This window comes from Rattus norvegicus, chromosome 17 (genome assembly GCF_036323735.1).
Source record: "Rattus norvegicus strain BN/NHsdMcwi chromosome 17, GRCr8, whole genome shotgun sequence".
NCBI classification, from domain to species: Eukaryota; Metazoa; Chordata; class Mammalia; order Rodentia; family Muridae; genus Rattus; species Rattus norvegicus.
Genome location: NC_086035.1, coordinates 66,465,695 through 66,488,953, shown reverse-complemented (window position 1 = coordinate 66,488,953; position 23,259 = coordinate 66,465,695). Strand labels below are relative to the sequence as shown.

The following is a 23,259-nucleotide window of genomic DNA, read 5'->3' as shown; positions in this document are numbered from 1 at the left end:
CGTTACACACCTTGGGAATCGGTCTCCGTGTCAGTAAGGGGCTTCAGTCTTTTAAACCAGAAGAGGTTTAAAGCCAAAGTGTTTGGATACCCTCAGTGGTCAGATGGTAAGAATCGCAAAAACCAAATGAAGTTACAGAATCTTAGAGCCTTCGTCCTGAGGGTGGTGACGCAGCCTAGGTTCAGTTTCGAGCTGGTCAGTGCCAGTGTCTATAACCCAGAGAAGCTTCCTGTTTCTTCACTAGTGTTGTTCCCGCTGCACATTAATAAGTGGAAAATATCTTTGGTATGACCTGAACGTGACCTGACCCTCATTTAGAAGCGGGGAGCCCTTGGATGGTAGCCCAGCTTGAAGAAAGGGACTCATAAGTGACCTGGGAGATTGTCAACGCAATAAAAACTGTTGCCTCACACCTGGCTGCCAGCTCCACCAGATGAGCCCACTACCATGCCGTACTGACTCTCTAGATGCCTGAGACAAAATGACCTCTCTGTCCCTTAAGTTGACCCTTGGCACTGATTTGAGAGGAGCTGGGAGAAAAGAACACCAAAAAAAAAATGAGGGTGGGTTTTGGCTAGTTGTGATTGGTCCGTGGCTCCTGACCTCACAAGGAGCCATTGTGAGATAGGGTATTAGTCCACCTATAGAAGATTCTGCTGGGCCTTGATCTTCTATTTACACTGCAGTTACACTCTTGGTTGGTTGCAGAGCGCTTGGTCTCAAGATGTTGGTCCTGAGAGTTTATTTTTTATTTCCTACTTTAGAACTACTAACCTGAAGATAGTAAGTTTGCTGCCTGGATGTTGACTTAATGTTCATTGATTTAGATTTAGTTTGTGCATATGCTTCAGTTTGTTTTTATTATCAACCATTTTCCATTAATATTTATGTATGTGTGTGTATGTATATATGTATGTATGTGTATGTATGTATCCATTTACTTTTTTTTTTCTTTTTCTCTGAGGGCATCTCTCTAGGCCTCAGAATTTTTTTTAAAGGTGTATTTTATTTATGAGTACACTGTTACTCATACCAGACACACCAGAAGGGGGCATCAGATCCCATTACAGATGGTTGTGAGCCACCACGTGGCTGCTGGGAATTGAACTCAGGACCTCTGGAAGAGCAGTCAGTGCTCTTAACCACTGAGCCATCTCTCCAGCCCTCCATTTACTTTTAAATGTTGTAGAATGGCTAATTTTGTTACCTTAAACCTTTGGTTAGTCTATATTAGCTGTAAAAACTAAGGAATTTGACTTTACCATGAGTTTAGATCCTATCCATCTGCTTTGTTATTTCCCTCAACCTTCCCCTGTGGTTAAAAAGAATCCCCCTATCATGTTAAGAGTCTTCTCCTGACACCATGCCACTCATGAGGCAACTGAGGAATCTGGAGGGACAGCTCATTTCCTCATGGCATCACACTGTCAAAGAGCCACCATTCTTCAATGCCCATAAACATAAGTGTAAGGAAGAAGGACGGCGAACCATGAGGGTAGAGGTCCGTAGTAGAGCCATTACACAATTTGAGGGTCTGAGTGAAAAGGGCCTTGAAGAAACTAGTTGATAACCAATAAGCAAGAATCTCTCCCTGAGGTCGGCCCAAAGCTCACTGGGTCCGTTCTTGTTACTGCAGCTAACTAAAGCCCACATGTCCTCCTCAAGGTCTGAGTGTGAGAGGTTTCACACCCGATTCACCTCACTGAATTCTGTCCCCAGTTGGGTGGGCTATTTAGGAAGTTGGCAAATCCCATAGTAGCGGTACCCAGCAGGAGAAATTGAATCATTAGAAGCTATGGGACATGTCAGAAGCCCGGAAGCAACTACTTCAAACCCATCTTCCTGAGACTCCAGCCATGGTTTCCCTGTGCTCAGAGAGCCTGAAGCACAGTAAAATCTGTGTACCCTATGTTTTTGCTTCTCGGGGATTTTTGTCACAGCAATGAGAAAAGTAATTCTGTGCTTGGAGACAGAACGTGAAGACGTGCTTTATTATTTAATCATTTTTGGTTGTAAAAAGCTGTGATTGGTCCATTGTGTTTAACCTCACAGAAGTCATTGTGAAGAGTTGCAGACTCCGCCCACATAAGGCACTACTCGCTGCTTGGTTGGCTACAGAGTCGCTGGTTCACAGAAGGCTTGGATATTATTGACCTCCTGAAAACAGATTCTGTTGATGTGCTTGGACCCCCAAACAGCGAGTTTGTGGGTTTTGATTTTTTTAAAAAAAAATTCTTCACCTGACAGCAAGAGGATTTATTGTACACGAGTTACATTTGGCCACAAGTGAGAATAGAGCTAGTCCAGAATGCGAAAGGTCCAGGGCAGAGGGCCAGCGGGACTGTTTTGGTTATAAGAAAGGCAGTCATTTTCCCAGGTGATCTGGGCAAGGTGACATTCCGGGTCTACTGAGACTTATTACCGACAGCAGCATACAGTCCAACAACTTGTTCCGGTGTCCCGGCCTTCAGCATCCCTTACTTCTGCTCCTGCAGGCTTCGCGGGTGCACAAGCTGCTTTACTTGGATCTCTGCCTCATCTTTCTTTTGCTGGCTTCAGCCTATGCATTCTCTTCTTCCGCCACTTCGATCTCATGGCGCAGGATGTTCAAGGAAGATGGCGCTAAGACCGAGAGCAACATTTACTATTCTTAAGCATAATCCCTTGACATTTTAAAATTTAATCTGTCTGGTTTGAACAGCTTTATTAGTACGGACAAGTTGTAAAAGAAAAATAAGCTTTGTCCTCACCAAGAGCACTTCCATTGCATCTACCTGTGCAGTTCTCTCCTGCAAGCTCTGATCAGCTTGAATGCTGGTCTGTCCTGGTAACCGTCTTCCGCACTTGCTGTCTTTCACTCTAACACTCCGCAAAAAGACCAAAATCATGCCACGTGTATAGCGAAGTGCAGCCCGTTTCATTACAGCGTTGCGGTGTCAGGGAGGGCTGTCATCTTTAGATGACCATGTATACGAGCTTAAGATAAAGGATTGAAAACCACAAGTGTAGCGATGTCTGTAGGAGGCAGATTTATTAAGAAAGTGTTAGGCTCCTAACAGAAGGCCATTGGTGTAAACGTTGCAGTGTAAGTGAGCCCTACTCAGAGAGGTATCCTGGCCATCAGGAGCGAAGGAATACCACAAAGTCACACCACACAAAGACCTCACATAAGAGATTGGACAGGGAAAACCAGAAGCAGGAGGGAACAGAGCAGAAGGCATTCTTAAGGGGTGGGGCAGAGCCTTCCAAGTTTGCCTGGGATTGGCGAGCTCATGTGACCTGGTTTTGAAAGCTCGGGATTGGTGGGCTTTCTTTGCCCTTTATCCTACAATTGGATCAGAAACATAGATTCATTCTATAACTAATATCCTTTGTCATACCCAGATCAGCACAGAGTTCCAGAGTCAGTCGTCCTTGGACTTACTGTTGTTAAAATCAAAATGTCCTCCTCAAGGTTAGATATGAATGGGCTCACACCTTCTCATGTGTCTGAATGCTTGGTCTCTCGTCGGGGATGCTGTCTGGGGAAGTCATAAAACCCCAGGACCATGGAAAGCAGCAGGAGAAATTGGGTGACTAGATGCAGTAAGGGCCTGCCAAAAGCACATAACCAACTGCTTCAGATCCGTCTTTCCAAGTCACTGGTTTCTCCAACTGCCATCCCTCCCTGTCTCTGAGAGTCTGGAAGGAGAGAATACCTTTCATCCTTTCAACTACAATTTGTGTGTGTGTGTGTGTGTGTGTGTGTGTGTGTGTGTGTGTGTGTGTGTGTGTTTATTTTTTCTCCATCTTTATTAAATTGGGTATTTCTTATTTACATTTCAACTGTTATTCCCTTTTCCCGTTTCCAGGTCAACATCCCCCTAACCCCCCTCCCCTTCTATCTGGGTGTTCCCCTCCCCATCCTCCCCCCATTACTGTGCTCCCTCCAACAATCCTGTTCACTGGGATTTGTTCACAGCCATGACAAAAGTTACACAGTCCCTTCCTGTGAAGTCACCAATAAATAAATAAATAAATAAATAAATAAATAAATAAATAAATAAACACCCTTTGAGAAGTGATTAAAATTTTTTATTGAAGATTTTTCATGGAAGTACACAGTGAACGGAGATCGTTTTCATGAGCCCCGTTGCATTGCAGCTGCTTTTGGCCTGTGCCAGAAAGTTCTCATTTCAATTAGGGTTCTACTTACCGATCCACAGCTCTAGTTAGACTAACCATTACCTCTAGAACTGGCACGTTACAGACAGCAATCCCTGTATCTATTTCTACTTCAGAAAATGCAAAATGTCGTTCTTGTGGCTGAGCCTGGGTGACCCTTCATGAATGTTGCCAATGAGTTTCCATATGGAAACTGTGAACATAGTCCTGCTGAACTGTGGACCTCGCTGTGAACATGAAGCATCAACTTGGTCATGTAGAACTTTGTGTGCGATAACAAGGAATCTCATAATTGCAGTATACATGGTTATTCATTAAGGACATTGGCTTGTACTCTGTCTGTCTTTGTGTCTGTGTCTCTGTGTCTGTGTCTCTGTCTCTCTCCCAGAGTGTGTGTGTTGTTGTTGTTGCTGTTGCTGCTGCTGCTTCTGCTGCTGCTGCTCTTGCTATGGTTTTCACACCAGGGTAATACTGGCTTTATAGACCAAGTTTGGAATGAGCTTTTCTTGTCTCTTTGGAGAAGCAGCTTGAAGATCATCAGTCTCCACTCTAAGGCCAGTAGGTAAGACCCATAATGCAATCTGTTGGTCCCGGACCATCCTTAATGACAGATTGCATCACCCTTTCCATCTTGTGACTATAATGATCACTGTACGTGCATTTTAATGTCCAGAGATGATCATCACACCCAGGGTGTAGCAACTAGAAGGAAGCAGGTGGTACTCATCTTTAATAACATCTCGCCAAGGTTGATGTCTTATGATTCAAGCAATCTTTTTCTTTCAGAATCATCAACTCTCTAAAGTATGAGTTTGCATCACCCCAAACCCTAGGATTCCCACGGATTCCTCTCATCCTTTAATCTCACACATCAATAATTTGTATTTTCTCTGTGGGTGATACAGGTCAAGGGCTAGTCAGATTTGTTCATCCTTTCAAATTATCAGATCTTTTGTGCCTTTGCTCTTTGTTTCAACCTCTATGTGTCCTCATATTTCAACTCTGATCTTTCTTATACTTTCTCATAACTAGTTAGGGGCTTGAGTGGGCTTAGGGGGAAAAAAAACATCTGACCCAAGATGCATCATTAGGATGTTTGAGGTAGCTATGATTTTCTTTTTCTTTTTTAAAAAGATTTATTTATTTATTATGCACACTGAGCTGTCTTCAGACACCAGAAGAGGATGTCAGATCTCATTACAGATGGTTGTGAGCCACCATGTGGTTGGTGGCTGTTGGGATTTGAACTCAGGACCTCTGGAAGGACAGTCGGTGCTCTTAACTACTGAGCCACCTCTCCAGCCCCAGCTATGATTTTCATGATATAGAAATGTAAGCTATAAACTTGTCTCCTCCACCTTATTTTGGTTTCATTTTTCTTTCCTTTTTAGAGCGTCTCGTGGTGATCCCATTCCCCACCTGTTACAGTGGTGGACTTGGAGAAGGAAATCCCATGCATGGATTTCTGCAATGCAAATTTACCACCAGCATCCAGACAAACTGGTTCCAGGCTGTCCATATCTACCATTGTGGATTCTATGTGTTGTTTAGGCCAAAAGGCCGAAGAAACCCTGGGACTCATAGGAGCAAATAGGCTTCATGATGTCCTGACAAAAAATAATATGTTCAACAGGAAAAAAATTGTTGGGAACATCCTTGGAGAAATAAGGCATGTTCCAAAGATTTGTTCTGCCAAGAGTCCTGCAGGTCCTGACAACCTCGCTTCTGCCCTTTGGAGGAGAGAGAGTGATCCTGCCTTGTCCATGTCCGTGGCATCTGACACCCACAAATGGCAAGGGGAGAGCTCCTCTAGGTGCTTCTCTCCAGATTTAGACGAGATGCTGAAGATCAGCTGGCTGTGGAAGTCTGCCCAACAGTGCTATGCTGAGGAGGACTACAACAGCCACAAAAATTCTGAGGAGGCAGAGAGCACTGTCTCACTGAGTGGCTCCTCTGAGGATGACCTGTCCTACCTGGAGGATATCATTCCCGACTCTAACTCGGACTCACAGCAGGCTGGTGTGGAGGTAGGGACCAAGAAGACCAACAGTACCATCGGGATCAGGTACACATCCCTAAGTGCTGTATTATTCCTTGAAGACACAAACTGCAAACAGATCCCAGAACTTCAAGATGATACCAAGGTTACCAACTGCATCGGTGTATCCAGTGACGTGAGTGAAACTGACCTACAGTTCAGTGAGAGAATACGTGATACTACATACTCCGTGATCTCTGCCCAGAGTAGGAACGCTAACTATGAAGATGACAATGGCATAACCCTAGAGGAGTCACCATCTTTATCTAGCAAGGACCAGTTCTGGGAGCTGCCCAAAGACCCCATAAAGAAGCAAAGAAGGCAGATTAGTCAGTTCTTTTACAGTTTATTCTGTTGCCTCCCCACCCCGAAGAAAAGAGAGACAACCTCCAGGTAAGACACTGTCTTATTGCCATAAGACATGGAAAATGGAGTAGCAAGGAAACCTAGTAGCAAGGCCACCAAGGCCCTTTGCCACAGATATGTTGGCTGTACCCATTTATAGGATGTGGCCCTAAGATTGCTGTGATCCTAGAAGACTCTTTCCCACTGTGCCCCTTTACGTGGATTCAGTGTCTGCCCGAAGCAGACAGCAGTGGATGCAACCAGGGGCAGTTGGGGAGGGAGGAGGAGGGACTAATGTAATGAGAAGTACATTAGGAAGGAAGAAACTGGGTGGAGAACTACATAGAGCAGAGTCGCTGAGGTTAAATCCTGCCAAAGTCACTAACAGAGCCCTTTGCTTGTGTCTCCTTTCAAGGGCTGAAGATCTTGCCTGGGTCTGTGATTCTTAAGCCCTGGATTTCCGTTCAGCCTGGTATGGTCCACCAGCTACAGGAGGGAGCCAGGCCAGAACAGGATAGAGCTTTGTACCACAAGACCTGTTGTTACCTGTCAGACACCTACAGCCTGGGCACGAGCTCTCTACCCTCCTCTCCCTGCAGTGTAGACTATTGGCTGCCTACTTCTTAACTTACCGTGCCCCAGCACTGAGGCTGGACAGAGCAGTCGATCACTTGTTATGAAGAGACAGCTGTCCAGATGCAGCAAACCTCGTGAGAGAATTTTGTGTTTCCCATGATAGCTCATCACCTAATTTTGATCCTTATCAATGACCAGATGCAATGAACTGCATGTACTCGGTAGCCCATGAGGTAAGGAGGCACAAGAAGAGGTCTGGGGACGAGGAGGGGAGGGGCACGTGGGACATGTCAAAAGGGAAGAAAAGCAGTTGGAGGGTGAGGAAGGAAAGAGCATGAAGTGGGGAAGGAGGAGGACCTACCCATAGGAAGTTCCAGCTCTGGTCGGGCAGCTGAGAAGAACAGACAGGCATGTTGGGTGGGGTTACAGACCTAAGCCTCCATGAAAACATTAGGAGAAGAGGACTCTTGCATACACCGTTATCCACTAAGAAGCGGGGTTTTTTTGTTTGTTTGTTTGTTTTGTTTTTGAGTAGTTGCTCATGTAGAGGAGCCATATTTGGGTTCCTGCACCCACACTGATGATCATAATCATCCCACAAGGTCAGAACCGGCTGGATCATGAATCTATGTCTCAGAAAAATAGAAAATAGCACACACACCCCACAATTCCCACTGAGAGAAAACAGAAAACATCGCCCCTGGTCTGCCATATGTGACAACAGATGTCTGACCCTCATCTATCCCATGCCATGGCCTCCATGGTAACTTGCTCAAGCAGGTGGACTATTTAGCGTTAGTGTCTTCCAGCCCTTACCTATCAAAGACACACTATAGCAATGCAAGCATGAGCCAGGACCAGTTCAGAGCACCCTGCTGTTTATAGAGTGGCCTGTCAATTAGCTTCCTGGGTTGGGAAAGTTTTCTAAGCAAGCATTGGATGATGTTCATGGCTCTGCTCATGAGGTGTTGAAAGTTGTAAAAATGTCACATTCAGCATGACTCCTACATCATGATCTATTTCCTCTAATATGTGAAGTAGCATGGGGGAAGGGGAAGGCAGAGAACCTGAACCATATGTCTACCCATCTCTCCTTAAGGCAGAGGGCTACCTAGCCAGGGGCAATGTGAGAGAAATAGCCTGACAGACAGGATTACAGAGTCCATTATGGACAACATCCAATAAGCAAGGTGACTTCCTTTCAACAACTCTAATGCACCAAGTCTCATCTGCTTTGGGGTCTTAACTCAGCAAAGCACAGGATCACTTCTGTGGCCCTTTAAGTTCACAACTGCACACTTCTGCCCTTACCACAAGTCAAGGTACTGCTTTCTTGGCTCACCTACCTGATTCCCAAGACTGCCCACCATGCCAGGAAACTTGTTCCAACTTAGTCTGCAGGCTGCCATGAGTCCTAAAAACTTTGTAAGACAGGGAAAATATTCAACCACAAGCTTTTCATGCTTCACAGACACAACTGTGTAACAGGGGATTGACTGCACAGAGATATGTGAACCATTTGCCCTGTGGACTACAATAGGCTTGTGAGAGATACCAGGAGATGAGAGTCTAGCCATAAACTGCTCTTCTGGTGCCGGGATGAAAGCTCGTTACACCAGGTGCTTGCTCTGCAAGCATAAGGACATAAGCGAAGGTCCAGCAACCACCTAAAAGCCTTGAAGGGCAGTGTGAGCATTCAATCCCATCTCTGTGGAGATGGAAGGGAACAGCCCCATTTGATCCCTGTGCAGATGGTCTAGCCTAATTTACAACCTCCAGCGTTAAGGAGAGTGTCTCTAAAAACAAGGTTAATAGGACACTTGAGACTCCCCTCCTACTCATACTTGAGCAAAAATGGGCAAGTGCTCAAGAACACAATGAACCCATGCACATGTACCTAGACACACATAAAAGACAGGAGGCACAAAAAGAGGAAATAGAGAAAACCATTAAGAGTTCTTCTTTTGTAATTGATTATTCTTAGGTGTGGCATCTATTTCTCAATCTGCAATATTTGTGTGTGTGTGTGTGTCCAAAAAGCTTTCAAGAGAAAGACTTCTACATTCACATGGTTTGGATTTAATTTTTGTTTCATCAGATATGTCTCTTCAAAAGTAAGCATGTGGCTTGAATCTGCAAAGACGACCGGGGAAACTACCCTCAGCTGCATTTGTGGGACCGCCATAGAACATCATCTCTCAGCTCCATGGGGGAGCCTGCCCCACAATGACCCGGTACTGTGGATCCTGTGGATTGGTTTCTTTCGTGATGTTGTCACATCAAGACTATGAACCTGGAGCAGTGTTATGCTCTCCGTAGTTGAAACAAGATTCCTCAGGCCTCACATGGAAAGTCCTTCATTTTTATTAAACGCTCACATCATTTTCTTTTATACTGGCCTATCTCTTCTCCTTGAAAGAAAACTATGATATCCAGTCCCAGGTGAATAAAAACATTGTGGCACATCTTCTCAGTCAAGAACACCTAACCCTGTGTTCTATACACCATGGCATTTACTTCCCAGAACTCATCCACCCCCAAAGTTTTGGCAATGACAATAGGTGCTTCCCTTTGTCGGGACACCTATATCTTATTGGTGGCTGGTTCTAAAGCCCAAATATTGTCAGGTCTGCAGCACAGTTGTCACCATAGTTTTTGGCTACTCTTTTGGGTATTTATATCAACCACCCTTCTCCACCCCAATCCCTTCAACCCCCTCCCAACACTAGGTAGGTAAGAAAGTAGGTTAGAGGAGAAAGAGCCCATCAGCCTCCTTAGATTTGCTTGCTGGTTAGCAATGTCATTAAGTTCCTTGGGGCAATTCCAATCTTCATTGTCAGGACATCTCCAAGTAGTGTAGCAAACCAGCAAACACCAACAGCAACACAGCAAACAGAACATCAGCAATTCAGCAAAGAGCAGTCCAGCAACCCAAGCAAACAGCTGCAGCAGGGGCAGCGGGCAGGGGCGGCGGGCAGGGGTGGCGGCAACAACAGCAGCAACAACCACACACTCTCTAGGTGCTCTGGCATTTTCATATCCTCTCCAGAGTCCCCAAGGATTCCAGATGTAAATGCTGTTCAGGTGGCAGAATCACGCCTCTGCCAGAGCACGAGACAAATCACAGTCAGCTGCTGTGGACAATAAGAAACAGCCCCACATCCCATGCATGGGACTGAAACAAAAAGCATGTTCTCGTAACTGAGTCTCTCTCTTTTTTTTAAATTTATTTAATACTTAATAATAATTCCTTGGTTTCTGGGCAAACATCCCCCTCCCCCCTCCCCTTCCTTATGGGTGTTCCCCTCCCAACCCTCCCCCCATTGCCGCCCTCCCCCCATAGTCTAGTTCACTGGGGGTTCAGTCTTAGCAGGACCCAGGGCTTCCCCTTCCACTGGTGATCTTACTAGGATATTCATTGCTACCTATGAGGTCAGAGTCCAGGGTCAGTCCATGGATAGTCTTTAGGTAGTGGCTTAGTCCCTGGAAGCTCTGGTTGCTTGGCATTGTTGTACATATGGAGTCTCGAGCCCCTTCAAGCTCTTCCAGTTCTTTCTCTGATTCCTTCAACGGAGGTCCTATTCTCAGTTCAGTGGTTTGCTGCTGGCATTCGCCTCTGTATTTGCTGTATTCTGGCTGTGTCTCTCAGGAGCGATCTACATCCGGCTCCTGTCGGTCTGCACTTCTTTGCTTCATCCATCTTGTCTAATTGGGTGGCTGTATATGTATGGGCCACCTGTGGGGCAGGCTCTGAATGGGTGTTCCTTCAGTCTCTGTTTTAATCTTTGCCTCTCTCTTCCCTGCCAAGGGTATTCTTGTTCCCCTTTTAGAGAAGGAGTGAAGCATTCACATTTTGATCATCCGTCTTGAGTTTCATTTGTTCTAGGCATCTACGGTAATTCAAGCATTTGGGCTAATAGCCACTTATCAGTGAGTGCATACCATGTATGTCTTTCTGTGATTGGGTTAGCTCACTCAGGATGCTATTTTCCAGTTCCAACCATTTGCCTACGAATTTCATAAAGCCGTTGTTTTTGATAGCTGAGTAATATTCCATTGTGTAGATGTACCACATTTTCTGTATCCATTCCTCTGTTGAAGGGCATCTGGGTTCTTTCCAGCTTCTGGCTATTATAAATAAGGCTGCGATGAACATAGTGGAGCACGTGTCTTTTTTATATGTTGGGGCATCTTTTGGGTATATGCCCAAGAGAGGTATAGCTGGATCCTCAGGCAGTTCAATGTCCAATTTTCTGAGGAACCTCCAGACTGATTTCCAGAATGGTTGTACCATAACTGAGTCTTTTTAAGAAACCAAAATTCTCACCACATAGAGGCACAAGGATACTCAATTCTTCGCTGTTGGTGAGCCTATGTCCAATCAGGTAGCCACTTAGAAACCCAGTCAATTCGTGTTGAAGCATCCGAATCCAATTCCCTGCCACAGAGCGATTTTTCCTGAGGCCCCAGGAAAGTAGGGTGGCTAGCCAAGGCCACTAGTGCAGAGGCCCGTTTAGAGCAGCCTCTGCCCCCAAAGCCCAGGGCTGTCAGTTTTGATCTGTTTACTTTCTCTCTCTGGGCCCAGGGACTGCTGTTCCCTTTTGCAATTTCACAAAAGCATTTGTGTTTGTGTTTTTTTTTTTCTTTCTTCCTTTTGGCTTTCAAAACATTGTTTCAGTTTTTTCACTCAGGAGACCAGGCCATCCTCAAACTCAGAAATCTACCTGCCTCTGCCTTCTGAGTGTGGGGATTTAAGACCTGGTGAGAGAGAGACCTGGTGTCAGGTAATGGTAGAAGGGACCTCTTTGGACTTGGGGTTATTGTGGCTGCTCTCAACTCAGCAGACAGGCACACAGAGAACAGGAATCAGAATCTGGAGGAACAGCATCACCAGGTAAGAACTGTCAATGGACACCAGGGTTACCTGCCATTCCCAAAGCTCAGAGAGAAAGGACAGAGCCCTCTCAGAACCTCAGAAGACACAAATCTCTGGGAAGAATGAGCAGGTCAGGGGCTCTGCTGACCCCACCTGGCTGATCCTCTAGCATTTTGGTGAAAGTTCTGACCAACAGGCAGGAAACTCCTTAGTAGTGTTCTTCCCGGGTGGTCATCCTTTGGTCACAGCCAAAGCCAAACTGATGCAGATGGACATTTAACCTCTGCCCTGGGATTGGACATGGTCTTCTGAAGAGTCCCGCATTCTGAGGTCTGCTTGTGAGAGTGACAGAGATTACAATCATGGTACACACTGAGATTAAGAAATTGGAACTACCTAGCCTCACAGAGACGATGTACCACGGTAGGGGATACCCAGAAAGACCCCCACCTGCTTAGGAGAGAAGAGGAGGGTAGAGGGAAGGATTATGGGAGGAGGGTGACTGAGAGAGGGGTAGTTATCAAGATGTAACATGAATAAGTAAAATAACAAAAAATTAAATAAAATTCAAAACAATCTACCCTTACAAAGATTTTAAGATTTGGAACAATAGTTTTTTTTAAATTACATTATTAATAAAAAAAATAAACTAGGGTTGGTTGATATTGTTGTTCCTTTTATGGAGTTGCAAACCCCCTCAGCTACTTCACTCCTTTCTCTAACTTCTCCACTGGGGACCCCATTCTCAGTTCACTGGTTGGCTGCGAGCATCCTCCTCTGTATTTGTCAGGCTCTGGCAGAGTCTCTCAGGAGACAGCTATATCAGGCTCCTGTCAGCATGTAACTCTTGGCATTAGCAATATTGTCTGGGTTTGGTGGCTGTATATGGGCTGAATCCCCAGGAGGGGCAGGCTCTGGATGGCCTTTCCTTCAGTCTCTGCTCCACACATTGTCTCCATATCTCCTCCCATGAGTACTTTGTTCCCCCCTTCTAAGAAGGACTGACGTAGCCACACTTTGGTCTTCCTTCTTCTTGAGCTTCATGTGGCTTGTGAATTGTATCTTGAGTATTCCAGGCTTTTAGACTAATATCTGCTTATCTGTGAGTGCACACCATGCATGTTGTTCTGTGATTGGGTTACCTCACTCAGGGCATTTTCTAGTTCCATCTACTTGTCTAAGAATCTCATGAAGTCATTGATTTTAATAGCTGAATAGTACTCCATTGAGTAAATGTACCACATTTTCTGTATCCATTCCTCTGTTGAAGGACATCTGGGTTCTTTCCAGCGTCTGGCTATTATAAATAAGGCTGCTATGAAAGTACAGCTCCCAGGGACTAAACCACCATCCCAAGAGTACACAGAGATGGGCCTATGGCTCAATCCGCATATATAGCAAAATAAGACACAGAATAAGTTTATCTTCTAAGACATCTTTGCAACTACAGTTCCATTAGGAAACTAAGCTCCAAAAAAGAAAAAAAAACAGCTTGCATCTGTTGCTTTGTGGGAAAAAAAAAAGAACCAGGGGGTTGTGTTGTGGTGATCCCTCTATTGCTAATCTATTTGTCAAAAATCAGTGAGGACCTACATTCTTGTCCCCAGTACCCACATCACCCACATACAATGTCAGGGCCAGCAACACACAGTGGTAATCCCTACTCTTGCGAGGCTCAAAAAGGAGTGTAGGTGAACTGGTGAGCTCAGAATCGGGAAAGTCCCAAAATTCAAGATGAGAGACCAAAGAGCAGACAATCCAGGGGTTGACTGTGGATTCTTGAACAATGACATACAAAGATGAATAATAGATAAGTAAACTCTCTCTCTCTCTCTCTCTCTCTCTCTCTCTGTGTGTGTGTGTGTGTGTGTGTGTGTGTGTGTGTGTGTGAGAGAGAGAGAGAGAGAGAGAGAGAGAGAGAGAGAGAGAGAGAGAGAGTAGAGAATGTTATTTTGTTCCCCTCTGTGGGGTCCTGTGCTATTCACCATGCTTTGATTGATTTTCATCTTGGTTCCACGGGAGATGTAGTTTTGACTTTTCCACTTTCATTTAGAAATAAGCTTACACAAGTTGTAGCACACACACCTCTCTATGACTTTATAGGACAGCCGTGAGCATTTTTCCGTGTGCGTGTTTTGTGCACATGCGTCTATACCTAGAAACACCAACAGTAGTTCAAGGTGCAGAAGCAGACAGCTGGATCCAAGACCAGCATGCATTTTATTCTTCAATATTTTTTCATTCCTTGAGATTATCCTACCACTGTATCATCTTTCCATCCCACTTCCTCCACTCAAATCCCCGCTCTTTGTTGGTCCCTTTCAGATTCATAGCCTCTTTTTCACTAATTGCTATTAATATATATATATATATATACATATATATATATATACATATTACATGTATGTCCCCCAAATTCATGGGCACAATCTGCTCCACCTGCACATTGTTTCTTGTGTGTATACTTCAGGCCAATCCACTGGGTTAGATAACCAATGGATGCACATGGAAGATTCATTATATGATATCTGTCTTTTAAAAACCTCAGAGTGAAATTGCAGAATGATCCATTCTAACCCTGGAGGTGTTCTCACTGCCTCTTGAAAGAACAGAGGATCCCTGGCATGTTTCCACCCTGGTTTCTGGTCTGGCTGTCCTATGTGTTGTGTAGAGAGTTCTCGCACGTTTTTACCTGGACTTCCCTATGTTTGCCACCCCACAGATGCAGTGCTCCAAACACATGGCTGCAAACCTAAGTAGAGGAAGGAATAGGAATGATTCCTAAGCAAGAAGCTAGAACTATGGGGTTTTTTTAGTGTTGACAACAGGATATTGCTATGTTGTCCAGTTTGGTCTCAAATTCCTGAGGGGTCCACCCACCACTCTCCATCCATTCATTCATTCACACACACACACATACACACACACACACACACACACACACACACACACACACACATCTGATTATCTCTCAGCCCAGACGTACAAACATTCACGCATCCACTTGTCTTTTCATTGGTCTATTCATGTATCCATTTATCCTTCCATGTATCCATGAATCCATTTGTCTAGGATTTCTGTTGCTTTGACAAAACACCATGACCAAAAAGCAAGTTGGGGAGGAAAGGGTATATTTACCCCTGTTCATCATTGAAAGAAGTCAAGTTGGGGGGTTGGGGATTTAGCTCAGTGGTAGAGCACTTGCCTAGCAAGCACAAGGCCCTGGGTTCAGTCCCCAGCTCCAAAAAAAAAAAAAAGAAGAAGAAGAAGTCAAGTCGGGAACTCAAGCAGGGAAGGATTTTGGACATGGGTGCTGATTCAGAGGCCATGGAGGGGTGCTGCTTACTGGCTTGCTTCCCCTGGCTTTCTCAGTCTGCTTTCTCATAGAACCCAGGACCACCAGCCATGGGATGGCACCACCCACAACAGCCTGGGCCTTTTCCTACCAATCACTAGGAAAATGCCTTCTAGGTGGATCAGTTTGCTCATGAACTAATTAATTTGTAAAGCAATTTCGCCTCCATCCCCCCCCCAGTCATATCCCCCACACACACATCTCTCCTCCCCAACCATCCACTCCTCCTCCCTTTCTCTTCAGAATATGGGGGGGGGCGTGGATCTCAACCAGTCCTGGCAGTAAGACGAGGTGCATCCTCTCCTATCGAGGCTAGACAAGGCAGCGCAGTAGGAAAACAGGATCCCAAAAGCAGGCAACAGAGTCAGAGACAGCCCCTGCTGCCACTATTAGGAGTCCCACATGAAGTCCTGCTACACACCTGTTCCATGTGTGCAGAGGGCCTGGCCAGTCTTATGCAAGCCTCTGGTCGGCATTTTGGGCTCTGGGACCCCTCTGGGCCCAGGTTAGTTGATTCTGTAGGTGTCTTGTAGTGTCCTTGACCCCTCTGGCTGCTACCATCCTTCCTCTCCCTCCTCTGAAGAATTCCCCAAGTTCTACCTAATGTTTAGCTGTGGCTCTCTGCATCTGTTTCCATCAGCTGGGTATACAGCTAGATCTTTTCTGGAGGTGTTTTCCCAATTGCGGTTTCTTCCTTTCAGATAACTCTAGCTTGTGACCTTTTGGCATAAGACTAGCCAGCAGACCATTCACCCCACTTGTCTGTCTGTATATCCACCCATGCATCCGTCTGTACATCCATGCACGTAGGCATCCATCCTTCTGTCCATCAGTCTATCTATTCATACATACATACATTTGTCCATATTTCTATATTTGCTATTATCCATCTGTCTGTCCACCCACTTATCCATGCATCCATCTATCTTTCACTTTACACCCTAGTCAGTCAGATGTGCTGTCCTTAGACAGGTCATCCCCTGGTCTGTGATCTGGATCTCCCTTATTGCTTCATGCTTTCAGAAATTCTGTATGTGGCTCTACTAATCCAATGGTTACAGGTGGATAGGGTCCCTGAAGCCTCAACTGTTCTCTCTCTCTCTCTCTCTCTCTCTCTCTCTCTCTCTCTCTCTCTCTCTCTGTGTGTGTGTGTGTGTGTGTGTGTCTCTCTCTGTCTCTCTCTGTCTCTCTCTGTCTCTGTCTCTATCTCTGTCTCTCTCTCTCTCTCTCTCTCTCTCTCTCTCTCTCTCTCTGTGTGTGTGTGTGTCCATCTGTCTACCATTGCCCCTACAAATATCAAAATGCCATGCTCTATAATTATGCTGTTACCTCTCCAGTGGAGTACACCAGGAGACTGCGGTGAGCTAGTTCCCCAAAGATCTTGTACCCACTGCTTTCAAAATCAAATATGTAGAGAAAAAACAAAGCTGGGATCCAAGAGATGCTACTTTCTGCTACCAGGTCCTGGACCAACATGCAAGCCCCAAGAGTTCAGTTTGTAGAGAAAATTCATCATCCTAGCACTTCTCCTTATTCAGATCCCCCGCCCCACTTACCTAGAAGTGGTAAGAGAAACCTAGAAGGAGGGGTTCTCATACTGTCAAAATGCCAGCCACAAAGATAGCCCAGATAACATATAAACTCAGCAGAAATGGCAAAGACAGGCATTGAGTTACACCCCACACCTCATAAGTGTTCCAAGACATTTCTGAGTTGAACCAAGGAGATAAGGTTGGGTGTGAGGTAGGTGAATGGAGCCACAGCCCGTCCTGTGCCTCTCAAGGAACAGCCAACTGCTGCCTTCTTTTCATGAGAAAACGATAATGTGTTTAGTCATTCTGAACCCTTCCTGATGAGAGGATGAAGCAAGTCACCCTTCATTATTCCTGACAACACTATTTCATGGTCAAAATGTTGAGAAATTAGTGTAAGAAAGGAAGACACTATTGTTCTGCCTCTGTCTCAAAAATGATTTAGACTAAGCTATCCTAATGATAGCCACAAAAGGACCACACCTCAGAAGGTAAGTAGGGCAAAATGGGGCTTGAATCTCTGGTCTCAGTTTTTTGTTTGTTTGATCTTGGGTCTCTATTTTTTCTTGTGTATATTGCCCCTGCCTCTGAAGGCCTTGCAACAAGTGTCAGAGGCAAGCCCTCAGCACACAGTAGCTGGTTTTATCATTATTGCTGTTGTTTGTCTATTTGCTTGCTGTTTGGTTTGGTTTTTCAAGACAGGGTCTCTCTTTATACCTCTGGCTCTCCTGGAGTTCACTGTGTAGACCAGGTTGGCCTTGAGCTCACAGAGATTTGCCTGCTGTCTCTGCTGCCCAAGTTCTGGAATTAAAGCTGTGCACCACCACACTGGCTAATGCTGACTGTTATTAAATCACTGCTTTGAACTGCTCTATATTTCTATTTTTTAAGTGTGTGTGTGTGTGTGTGTGTCCTCACATTTGCACGTCTCTGAGTGTGATGTGAGAATTGGGGAGCACATGTATTCCATACTGCGCATGTGAAGGTCAGAGAGAACATTGGGTACAGGGAATCATCTTACACACTGCTTTAAGAAAGGAATCTCTTGTTTGCTACTGTGAACACCCAGCTAGCTGGAGTGCTGGGATTATGGACATGCTCTGTCCTTCCTGGCTTTTACATGGCTTCTAGGGAGCTGAACCCAGGTTCTCATACTTGCACACTTTACCCATTGAATCATCTCAACAGTGCTATTCTGCTTTCTTAATAAAGTAAATCACATACATATTACATACATAGTGCTGTTGGCAGGCCTCAAATGGTTATTTTACTTTGTGAATTTTATTTCCTATGAGATAAGTTTGGTTCCTGATCTCAGAGTCAAAAAAACTAGTCAACAATTGTTATGCCTATGAAGACACATTATAGGCATTACTAATACATTATTGTTATTTATATGTAAGAGTCTCTTACATATGTTTCTGTCACTATTTTTTCTTTTTCAAATTAATTTAAAAAGTAACGGGCTTTCATAGGAAGTTTTCCTACATGCTTCATTTTGGTTGGATTTCCCCCTCCTCCCTCATTTTACTTTGTGAGGTGTCACTGCAGAGGCTAGACACGCCTCAAACTCATGGACTAGTCTGTAGACAGTGAACATAACACTGCAGTCCAGCCAGGCAAGATATGCCATCGTCACGATAGTGCCAAGTCTGTTCTGCTATGAGTCAACCAAGTGGTCTCTGGTTTTGATGCCCACTTTATATGAAGGAACTGGTGTTTGGCATTGCAAACCTATCGAAAACTATATGTCCAGTGGAGAAGTTCTTACTCTTACTTTGTTAAATAGATATGATGCACACATCCAATTGCCTTCTAAATAATTATGTTTATGTCCATAGATTATTATTATTAATATGTGCTCTAATTGGAAGCTCCATTTTCAGTGGACAGTATTAACTGCAGAGATTCAACTGAGCACAGTGATGGGAATAAGTGACGTTGAACACTCAGCTCTGAATGAGACAACCATGTGACCCTCTTCAAAGATAGGAGGCATCACAGAGGAGGGAGCAGAAAGAATGTAAGAACCCCTCCCCCAATCGGTGAAGAGTGTTCAAAATGCTGTCATGAAGCCCCACCCATCCCTGAGGATTGATAAACAATTAATGGTTGCTGAGGGAGGAAGAGATATTTCTTTTCAATGGAAAAAGTGTCCATGCTCCCTGAAAACAACCCTAATGGAACCTCTTGGGTCACAAAACATAAAAGTCAGGGAAGTAGAATGGGTAGAGGGAAGAGATCAGCAGGGTTGGGAGTGGCCAACAGTAATAAAGGGTGAGTATGATCAAAATACCTTATGTGCATATATATATAAAAAATATAAAAAATGAACCCCATAATTACGCCTAGTTGATATATGCTAATAAAACATTTAAAATATCAAGATGGGGTTGTAGAGATGGCTCATCAGTTAAGATCATCAACTACTCTTTTGGATCAACGATCAATGCTCACACAGCCTTATCATAACCTCTAACTCTAGTTCTAGGGCAGCCAACACCTCCTTCAGGCTTCCAAGGGCTCTGAATATGTATAGTGTGCAGATCTACATCCAGACACACAAAATAAACACAAAAAATTTAAAAGATATTTTAAAGATCTTAGCATACAGATGTGTTCAAGCAGAGTTCCACAGGAATAAAGACCTGCTCACAAGTTTAGAGTTTTAATCTGACCAAGTCAAACCAACAAGGATAGAATCATTCCCTTTTCTAGAGCTGGTCAAATCATGGACATGTAATATTCCTCCATGCAATATTTAGGCTAGATAAAAACTAAATCGTATTTATTGTTCATGTGCAGTCCATGTCTGTGGAGAGTGTACATGGTGTCACACAAGGAGGGTGTGGTCAGGAAAAGCAAGCTTAGCCTCAGCTACATAGTGAGTTTGAAGCCAGTCTTGTCTCAAAAGAGAGTTCAATGAAACAAAGCAAAAGCTAACAAGGAGCTTCCCTTATTTGCTTGCTGACTCTGGCACCACACGTGCTTAGATAGGAATGGTTAGATCTAAAAATATAACTGTTGACACGAAACAATAGCTTAGATGTTTAGTGAAACGATAAATGTTTGGTGTGAGAACGGGACGGAGGTTTATTTATAAATAAATCATGCCGAGGGACTATGGGAAGAGTAAAATTACAGAAAATACTTAATAATTAACTTGAGCCCTTTTCTCTGCGGAATCACCATGGTGGCTGGGACCCTGCACACAAACCCTGAAAACTGGAGGGCCTTCAAGGCCCTCATCGCTGCTCAGTTCAGCGGGGCTCAGGTCCGCATGCTCTCCGCACCACCCCACTTCCACTTTGGCCAAACCAACCGCACCCCCGAATTTCTCAGAAAACTTCCTGCCGGCAAGGTTGAGGGCAATAACAGACTCTGTGTATTTGAGAGCAATGCCATCGCTTATTGCTTAAGCAACGAGGAGTTGCAGGGAAGTACGCCAGAGGCAGCAGCTCAGGTGGTGCAGTGGGTGAGCTTTGCTGAGAGTGACATTGTCCCTCCAGCTAGCACCTGGGTGATCCCCACTAGACATTATGCACCACAACAAGTAGGCCACTGAAAATGCCGAAGAGGAGGTGAAGCAAATCTTGGGGCTGCTGGACACTCATCTGAAGACACGGACTTTTCTGGTTGGTGAGAGAGTGACACTGACTGGCATCACAGTTGTCTGTACCCTGTTGTGGCTCTATAAACAGGTCTTAGAGCTTTCTTTTCGCCAGGCCTTCCCCAATATCAACCAATGGTTCCTTACCTGCATTAACCAGCCTCAGTTCAGGGCCATCTTGGGGGAGGTGAAGCTGTGTAAAAAGATGGCTCAGTTTGATGCTAAGAAGTTTGCAGAGAGACAGCCAGAAAAAGATACCCCAAGGAAAGAAAAGGGCTCATGAGAAGAGAAGCAGAAGCCCCAGACTGAGCGGAAAGAGGAAAAAGAGGCAGCGGCCCCAGCTCCTGAGAAAGAGATGGATGAGTGTGAATAGGCATTGACTGCTGAGCCCAAGGCCAAGGACCCTTTCGCTCACCTGCCCAAGAGTACCGTTGTGTTGGATGAGTTTAAACGAACGTACTCCAATGAGGACGCCCTCCCTGTGGCGCTGCCATATTTTTGGGAGCACTTTGATAAGGATGGCTGGTCCCTGTGGTATGTCGAGTACCGCTTCTCTGAAGAGCTCACCCAGACCTTCATGAGTTGTAACCGCATCACTGGAATGTTCCAGCGATTGGACAAACTGAGAAAGAATGCTTGTGCTAGTGTTATCCTGTTTGGAACCAACGACAGCAGCTCCATTTCTGGGGTTTGGGTCTTCCGAGGCCAAGATCTTGCCTTTCCGCAGAGTCCAGATTGGCAGGTGGACATGGCGGAAACTGGATTCTGGTAGCGAGGAGACCCAGACCCTCGTTCGAGAGTACTCTTCCTGGGAGGGAGCCTTCAGCACGTGGGCAAAGCCATCAACCAAGGCAAGATCTTCAAGTGAACTTGTCTTGCTAGTCGCCTAGCTGCCTGCACCTACCCTTCAAGGGAGATGGGGGTCATTAAAGGAAATGTACATTGAAAAAAGAATAATGATTAACTTGAACCTAGAACAGCAACACATGCCAGCAGTCCTAGCACTCAGGAAGAAAAATCCAAGGTCCAACCAGACTACATAGTGCATCCGAGGCCAAGGTGACAAAATGCTGAGGCACCGTATCAAACATAGAATTTAAATAAACAGACCTGGCTGCTCTTTCAAATTACCTGGCTCCATTTCTAGCACCCACACACTAGATGACAACTGTGTAGAAGTCCAGTTCTAGGGGCTCCACCTCTGTGGGTACTGAGCAGTGTACATGCATATGCAGGCAAAACATCCATAAACATAAAATAAAGATAAATAAGTCTTAAAATGAAACAAACAGGCACCAAAAAAAAATCACATAAAAGAGGGGTGGGGATAGAGCTCCAATGTTAGAGTGCTTGGATTCCTGGGTCCTATCCTCTGATCTGCATAACTAGACAGATTGGAATACCCTCTAAATCTCAGCACATGAGAAATAAGGGCAAAACCAGGCTGGACAGTGTTTAATGGTTGACCCTCCTGTTGGAGGTGCTCATTTGTAGCATTTGATAATTGATTTTAAAAACCTACTGGGTATTATATTTCTGTCTGTTTAATAATTGTTATGATGGTTTGGAACAAAAGGGATAGAAAATATCTCAAGTCTGTGCGATCCTTTTCCATATTCAAGAACCCCTCACCCATCAGGGGCTTTGCAAACATCCAAACAAAAATCAGGAATAAAGGATCAGGGTTTGACATTGATTTGTCTAGTTAGTTAACTAGCTAGTTAGTTGAGTTAGTTAGTATGTTCATTATGAAGAAGGTCTCATGAAGCCCAGGCTGACATCACACGCACCACGTAGAGGGAGAAAACCTTGAATTTCTAATCCTGTCTCTAACTCCACGTGCTAAGATACGGGGGTTCACCACTCTACTTGGTTTTACACAGTGCTGGGCAGTGAACTAGTATGTCATGCATGCTAGGCAATCACTAAGCCAACCTAACTACCTAGCCCAAACAAAATAATTCTAAAGGAGATCATGACTAACAATCCAAGGAAGGACTCATAATCCAAGATGATGATGAAATGTGGCCTTTGTTGTAATTCTGCAGTTAGCAAGACAAAGGTTGACTATCCCAAGAAAGGACAGCAGGAGTCAGGTAGAAAAGTTGTCATCCTGCAGCATCCGATGGGCTATTGCACAAGGTTATAGGAGGGGTGTGTGGGATTGCACAGGGCCTGGTAGTTCTTTGTTGCCAGGATCCAGGGTGAACAGGAGTTACTAGGGTAGGACTTGAGTCTGTGGAAATTTTGCAGGGAAAGTGGAATTAAGTTTGCAAGCAATGAGTCTCCGTGGGTCATCAGATTGGGAGATGAGATTTTTGGATTGTTTGCGTGCGTGTGTGTGTGTGTGTGTGTGTGTGTGTGTGTGTGTGTGTGTATGTGTGTGTGTGTACATGTGCGTGTGTATGAAAGATTAGATAAAGAAGTTGAAAGACAGAATCACAAACAAATTTGAAGAATTTGTTGATGGATGGTAGCTGGTTTGTTTTAAGGACCTTAGTTCTATCCAAAGTTCTAGAATCGGGCAACAAATGACCCCTTATTCTGTGAAGCAGAATGAGTGCTACCAGGAGCTGAGATTTGGAGATACACAAGAACCAAGTAAAGCAGAGACAACACGAAGTAGTGATGTCCATTCTTAACTTTTCTTGACATAGGTGAGGCCTTCATGTATGTATACATACATACACACAAACACACACACACACATACATACATGCAGTTCATATTATTAGGTGCAATTTTGCTTTAACTTCAAGTTGG

The 23,259-nt window shown here is 44.7% G+C and overlaps 1 protein-coding gene and 1 pseudogene across 2 annotated transcripts; both read left to right on the top strand.

Annotated features, from left to right (window-relative positions):
- The first annotated feature begins 631 nt into the window (after nt 1-631).
- Nucleotides 632-9,515, top strand: LOC100911936 (uncharacterized). Of its 2 annotated transcripts, none has more exons than XM_008771800.3 (4): nt 632-783; nt 5,556-6,595; nt 6,963-7,356; nt 9,222-9,515. In XM_008771800.3, exons 2-3 carry the CDS (start codon nt 5,622-5,624, stop codon nt 6,994-6,996), a joined length of 1,008 nt encoding a protein of 335 aa, XP_008770022.1. In that variant the 5' UTR covers nt 632-783; nt 5,556-5,621; the 3' UTR covers nt 6,997-7,356; nt 9,222-9,515. The 2 variants fall into 2 exon arrangements, with proteins under 2 accessions (XP_008770022.1, XP_038952278.1); XM_039096350.2 differs by lacking the exon at nt 632-783 and adding an exon at nt 4,175-4,726.
- A 7,106-nt stretch (nt 9,516-16,621) lies between these two features.
- Eef1g-ps8 (eukaryotic translation elongation factor 1 gamma, pseudogene 8) lies at nt 16,622-21,786 on the top strand (annotated as a pseudogene).
- The last annotated feature ends 1,473 nt before the right edge of the window (nt 21,787-23,259 follow it).

Bases quoted from the DNA above. Each gene is read 5' to 3' on its own strand.
- LOC100911936 (XM_008771800.3), top strand. From the start codon at position 5,622: ATGGATTTCTGCAATGCAAATTTACCACCAGCATCCAGACAAACTGGT. The intron at 6,596-6,962 runs GTAAGACACTGT...TCTCCTTTCAAG, and splicing joins AAAAGAGAGACAACCTCCAG to GGCTGAAGATCTTGCCTGGG.